Source organism: Chrysochloris asiatica, unplaced genomic scaffold, assembly GCF_000296735.1.
Source record: "Chrysochloris asiatica unplaced genomic scaffold, ChrAsi1.0 scaffold00167, whole genome shotgun sequence".
Taxonomy (NCBI): Eukaryota; Metazoa; Chordata; class Mammalia; order Afrosoricida; family Chrysochloridae; genus Chrysochloris; species Chrysochloris asiatica.
Window position 1 is genome coordinate 5,275,763 of NW_006408685.1, and position 6,791 is coordinate 5,282,553.

General features: G+C 36.7%; 1 protein-coding gene across 1 annotated transcript in view; it reads right to left on the reverse strand.

Moving 5' to 3' along the window:
* Window positions 1-6,791, reverse strand: part of LOC102822244 (apolipoprotein O-like) — a 93,791-nt gene that overhangs the window by 13,400 nt on the left and 73,600 nt on the right. Inside the window, exons 6-7 of the mRNA XM_006871311.1 lie at window positions 3,439-3,552; window positions 3,119-3,236 (exon numbers count right to left, since the gene is read on the reverse strand). Of these exons, the coding sequence (XP_006871373.1) occupies window positions 3,119-3,236; window positions 3,439-3,552 (232 nt within the window). The remainder of the gene's footprint in view (window positions 1-3,118; window positions 3,237-3,438; window positions 3,553-6,791) is intronic.

The following is a 6,791-nucleotide window of genomic DNA, read 5'->3' on the forward strand; positions in this document are numbered from 1 at the left end:
TCTCCCCATTGCCTTCTTGCCTGCATGGTTTCTGTTGAGAGATCCAAGCTTAATCTGATTTGCTTGCCTTTGTATGTTATACTTCTCTTTTCCCTAGCTGCTTTCAGGATTCTGTCCTTATCCTTAATTTAGGAGAGCTTGATTACTGTATGTCTAGGTGATTGTCTTTTAGGGTCTATCCTTCCTGGGTTCGTATAGCTTCTTGAATGATTATCTTTTCGCCTTTCAGGATGTTAGGAAAATTTTCTTCCAAAAGCTCTTCAACTATCTCCTCCGTGGACTTGTGTGATTCTTCCTGTTCTGGGATGCCAATAATTCTTAAGTTATTCCTATTCATGTTATCTTAGGCCTTCTTCAGATTTTTTTTATCCATTTTTGTGTTTGCTCTTCTAGCATAGTAGTGTTGAAATATTTATATTCTAGCTCACTAGTTCTCGTTTCCAATTCTTCGATTCTACTCCTTTGTTCTTTTAGTGTATTGTCCGTTTCTGATATCCTACTATTAATCATTTGGACCTCTTTCTAAGGGTTTTGCATTGTTTCCAATGTTGTCCCTATCTTACTTGATTGTTCCTGTATCGCTTTCCTGACCTCTTCCTTATTTTTCTCAAGTCCATTGTATAGTTTTTGATACATTTTATAATAATTTTTCTGAATTCCTTCTCAGGAATTTCCAAAGCCTGCCCATCTTCCAGTATGGAGTGTAGATCTACTTCCAGCTAGTTTGCCTCAGTTACTTTATCTCGTTTCTGGACATGTGCATACATGGTCATCTGCTTCTGTTTTTTGGGCATATTCAGGAGTTATCTGTGGCCTTAATACTTAGATGGGTGTGTATTTTGGTATTTTTTCATTTTTTCTGATTGTCTCCAGGTAGATGTAATCAGGAGATAGGCTTCCTTTTCACTCTTCTTCCTTTATGTCCGCAGTTTTGTCAGGCGTCCATGGCTGCTCTAATCTGTCCCCCACTTGGTTTTGCCCAAGGTGGGAGCTCCAGGAGCAGCTGAGTGTCTTGAATTAGAAATCAATAGATTTCTTGCTTCTGCTACAAATTCCCCTAGCTATAAACCTTCCAACCTTCTAAATATTCCTTTATGTGTGGTTCAGAGTTCTGGGACCATCCCCTGAGCCTGCTTGGTCAAGTATTCTGTGTTGCTGATAGAGCTCTTCACTGCACTTCCATCCAACCCACCATCTTGTTTGTTCTCTACCTAATTATTTATTATAGTATAACTATTATTTAGAAAGTATAATTACCTTGAACTACTTAATTAGTCAGTTTGAGAACTAAGGTCCACCTGACCTGTCATGGTATTTTCAATAACCTGATCTGAATGTATAAGTTGGAGAGTGAATAAGGAAGACCGTAGAAGAACTGATGCATTTGTGCTATGGTGTTGTAGGAAAATATTGAAAGTACCATGGACTGCCAAAAGAATAAACAGATCTGTGTTGGAAGAAGTACAGCCAGGGCACTCCTTAGAAGCCAGATGGTCAGACTTCGTCTCTCATACTTGGGACATAATGTCAGGATGGACAAGTCACTGGAGAAGGATATCATGTTTGGTAAATTGGAGGATTGGAGAAAAAGAGGAAGACCCCCAATGTGATGGACTGGCACAGTGACAGCAGCAATGGGTCCAGGTGTAGCAACAATTGTGATGCTGGCCAAGGACGGGGCAGTGTTTCATTCTGTTGTGCATAGGGTTGCTGAGTCAGTGCCGAATTAATGGCACCTTACAACAACAACAACAATTTACTAAGAAAGTATAATTACCATTATTTGATAATGTAAATTACTAATTGCCAGAATCTAATAAATGGATAAAATATTGAGGTACAAAAGGATTTCATTTTACTTGGGTCCAAAATCAACACCTATGGAAGCAGCAGTCAGGAAATCAAACAACGTGTTGTACTGGGAAAATCATCAACAAAAGATCTCTTTAAAATGTTAAAAAGTAAAGATGTCACTCTGAAGACTAAGGTATACCTTACCCAAGCATAGTATATCATATTGCCTCATATACAAGTGCAAGCTAGACAAAGAATATGAAATTAAGTCTTTGAATTTTGCTGTTGGCAAAGAATATTAAATATACCATGAACCTCCACAAAAGCGGGGAAATCTGTCTTGGAAGCAGTACAGCCAGAACGCTCCTTAGAAGCAATGATGGCAAAATTTTGTCTCATATAATTTGTGTATGTCATCCGGAGTCCCTGGAGAAGAACACTATACTTGGTAAAGTAGAGGGACAACATAAGTGAGGAAAGCCCTAAATGAGATAGATTGACAAAAGTAACTACAAAAATGGGTTCAAACATAGGAACAAATGTGAAGATGGTAATGGACCAGGCAGTGTTTCATTCTGTTGTACAAAGAATGGCTATGAGTCAGAATCAACTTTTTGGAACCTAAAAACACTATACTATCAAAGTTATAAGCATTACAACTGGTACCATTTCTATGACTTGAACCCAAAAGAACTCCAAGTACCTAAATAGAATATAACTATGGAAGGTGGAAAACAAAAAAGATAAGGAGACTAATCTAGGTAAATGACACAAATGTAATATAATCTCTATTTCTTCTATGAAGACATGATTCACATGTATAGCCTGTTAATCAAAAGGAACCAAAAAGGTACATTTTCCCCCACCAAACAAAAAAGCTCATATTTATAAATTGACATTAAATGCTTCACTCAGCCAGATCACCTACGGGGATTACTCCCTACTCTCATATGAAAAGATCGCATGCACTATGAACTACGGGGAAATTAAAAAAACACACAAAAAAACAGGCCCTAAGTACCTCATAATAAAAAAAGATATACAAAATTGTTGTTGTTACATACTATTGAGTTGGTTCCGACCCATAGCGACCCTGTATAGGGTTTCCGAGGAGCAGCTGGTGAGCTTGAACCACAAACCTTACAGTTCAAATGGCTTTGCAGTCTGGCACATTAACCCACAGCGCCACACAAGAACAAAGTAGATATGATATCAAAACATTAATGAAGGTACATAAATAAATCAATTATCCAGAAGTCCATAAAATTATAATAATACAAAATTATTTAAGAATTAAAACAAAACTGAATTATTCCAAACAAACCTGAGGTGGGTTCTGATTTGGTCTTTGTTTGAGAGCTGAGTTCTGTTGGCAAAGACACTGACTGTTTCAGTACTTCAGTTGTCTTAGTAAGTATTTCTATTTCAGCATGACTTCCTACCTGTTTACAAGAAAGATTTTTTTCTTAATAAGCAAATAATTTTAATTAAACCATAAAATAGTCTAAAAAATTGATAGTGTACAATATGATCCCTTCATCTACTTTCATTCTGTCCTTGACCTCTGTGCAGTACCCTCATTCCAAGGCAACATCCATCCAAATAAAACACATTGTCTACCTTCTTGGTCCATTGAAACTCTACCTTAGTTTTTCTGTTAGGTTCAGGGAGTGATTCTTTTTTGTTGCTTTTTGTCAATGATGATTTAACTGCTTCATAAATCTGCTGGCTTGCATCATATGTCTTTTTCCCAGTTACCTAATTAAAATAAAACAAATAAAATAACGTATTTTTAAAAGTTACAATGACAAATATTTTTAAAGTTATGTCAGGTCAGTTATAAAGATGTAATTATCTTGATCATAATATAAAGCACCATTTTCTACATCTTAACTGAAAAATCATTTGAACTCACATAAGATTTTAAAAATGTATACTTTGTATCCATATTGTAACATGTGGATTTAAAATTTTGTGTTCAAGTAATATGAGTCTTAAAATGATAGCTGGAAATAATATACAGCTTATTGAGAAACTGAGATTTTTAAGATGTTTATTGTTGTTGTTAAGTGCTGCCAAGTTGATTCCAACTCATAGCAACCGGTATAGGGTTTCCAAGGAGTGACTGGTGTGCATGAACGACTGACCTTGCGGTTCAAACTGACCTTGTGTTCTAGTTCTTACATTTTGGCTTAAATTTTTACAGTAGTTTCTTTTTCCTCACAAAGAAGGAAAAAGTATGAATGAATTTCTCCAGAGAATTGTATTCATTTTAGTAGGGAAAAAGAACTACTACTAAGATACTGGGATGATGATCAAATGGCTAAAAATTAGTATTATTTTCATCTATAGATCTTTCTTACAGAGTCACTATGGGTCGGAATCGACTTGACAGAACTTAACAACAAAAACAACAACAACAGATCTTTCCATATGAAAATCTTATAGTTCCTACTAATTTATTACTCAGCCTTTTGTTCTTTATGACGAAAATGCTTTCAATAGTTATTACTTTTACAAGTGTTAAAGTAGTTTTGGTGAGCTTTCCCAAGTAAAGCTTTCTATAAACATAAATTTAAAAATATTACTTTACCTCAAATAGAAATATTTTTATTGTTTTTGCAAAGTAGATACCTACACTAAAAAACAACAAATTAAGCAGTTGTTGTTAAGTACCGTGGAATCATAGCGACCCTGCACAGGGTTTCCGAGGCTATAAATCTTTATGGGAGCAGAGAGCTTCATCTTTCTCCCATGGAACGGCTGGCAGTTTTGAACTGCTGACCTTGAGGTTAGCAGCCCGATTCATAACCACTATGCTACCAGAGCTCTTTAAATTAAGCATTACACTACTATAAAAAAGCAATACATTAGTAGAGTATAAATCACAATATACTATATAACTGAATATAATAATTGATAACAGGTATTCATTCAGAATTTTTAATTACATTTATAGATTATCGATTATATAAAGGTGAGTCAAAAAGTATTGCTACAAAATCACAGAAACCTTTATTAAGCAAAATTACCAAAATGTGAAATTATTGTGTCTCAACATGTCCTTCATCTAGATCTATACACATCTGAATGCAGTATTTTCATCTCTCTAAAGGAGCTCTGGTAGCATAGTGGTTACAACTCGGGCTGCTAACCTCAAGGTCGGCAGTTCAAAACTACCAGTCGTTCCGCGGTAGAAAGATGAGGCTTTCTGCTCCCGTAAAGATTTACAGCCTTGGAAACCCTGTGCAGGGTCGCTATGAGTTGGAACTGACTCCACGGTACTTAACAACAACAACCCTTTCCCATGTGGCACTGTAGGATAAGCACTGGACTGTTACCTGCAAAGTCGGTGATTCAAATCAACTAGCCACTCCTTGGAAACCCTATGCAGGGCTGCTATGAGTCAGAACAGACTCAATGGCACTTAACAATAAAAACAATAACCCTTCCTGATAAAATTCTGCACTTTGATTTACATCACATCAAAACGGCAGTTTTGGCATCCTCAAGGGACTCAAATCATGTTCTTTTTCAATGTTCTTTGAGTTTGGGAAATGAAAAAGAAGTCAGAGGGAGCAAAATCAGTTCTGTAAAGTAGATGGAGTAAGGTTTCTGAACAAAATTTTCATAGGACAGCCCAGCTGCCCTTAAAGAAAGAGCAGGTTCAATGTGACACACAAAAAAAATTCCTCAAGGCTTTCCTGACTTTTTTTCACCAATCCACTTTTCAATTTTCTTTAAACTTCTGAATAAGCCCTAGTGGTAACCCTGTGTTATTTAAGAAAATCTACCAAGATTAAGGTATTTTCAATAACCTCATATGCATGCAAAAGTTGTGCAGTGAACAATGAAGACCATAGAAGAATTGATGCATTTGAGTTATGGTGTTGGATGAGAATATTAAAAGTACCAAAGACTGCCAAAAGAACAAACAGATCTGTGCTAGAAGAAGTACATCCAGAGTGTTCCTTGAAAACCAGCATGGCCAAACTTCATCTCTCATACTTCAGATATATTATCAGAAGAGACCAGTCACTGGAGAAGGATATCATGTTTGGGAAAGTGGAGTGTCAGAGAAAAAGAGGAAGACCCCCAACGAGATGGACTGGCACAGTGGAGGCAGCAAAGGATTCAGGCCTAGAAACGATTATGAGGTTGGCCCAGGATTGGGCAATGTTTCATGCTGTTGTGCATAAGGTAGCTATGAATCAGTACCGACTCAATGGTACCTAACTACTACTATCAAGATTATCTCTTTGGAATTACAAATCACAGTGACCATAACCTTCCGAGCTGACTTCTCTGCTTTGAATTTAATGTGTCCAATCAAATCTCCTTATAGGGTCTAGCTTTATGTTGATCCTTCAAAAAGAAATTATTCTTGCAGGGTCCTACACAGTATCTTTGAAGTGGCTGCTGTGAATTTGACCCCATATAGATTGCTCCTAAAAGAGCATATAACCAACACTGGGCAATGGAAAAGGAGAATCAAAGTAGAATGAACACATTTGAATTATGGTGTTACAGTGGGTTAAGTGGCATGCTGAAAACCGAAAGATCAGTAATTTGAACCCATCATGCATTCTGTAGGAGAAAGATGTGGCAGTGGGCTTCTGAAAGGATTAACAGTCTTGGAAATCCTATGGACAGCTGTACTCTGTCTTATCGGGTCATTATGAGCCAGAATAGCAGTGGGGTTTTGGTTTAGATTTGTTGTCATATGACAGTTACAAAAAAAAAAAAGCAAGAGGCTCAACTTTTAGAATTTGAGTAACAATATCTTAACCATAGAATAGATTTTTTTTCTTAAATGTTTTATTGTGAATTATGGGATAGTTTACATGGGAGAACATTAGTTTTACATTCATTCTATCGTATATCGTCTCATTGTCATGGTTACAATCCCCTCCATACAATCCTTCCCCCGTGCCCCCCAGGTCTTCAGCACACAGTCGCTCTCCCTCTCTGGATCTAAAGTCTCCAACTGCTCCATC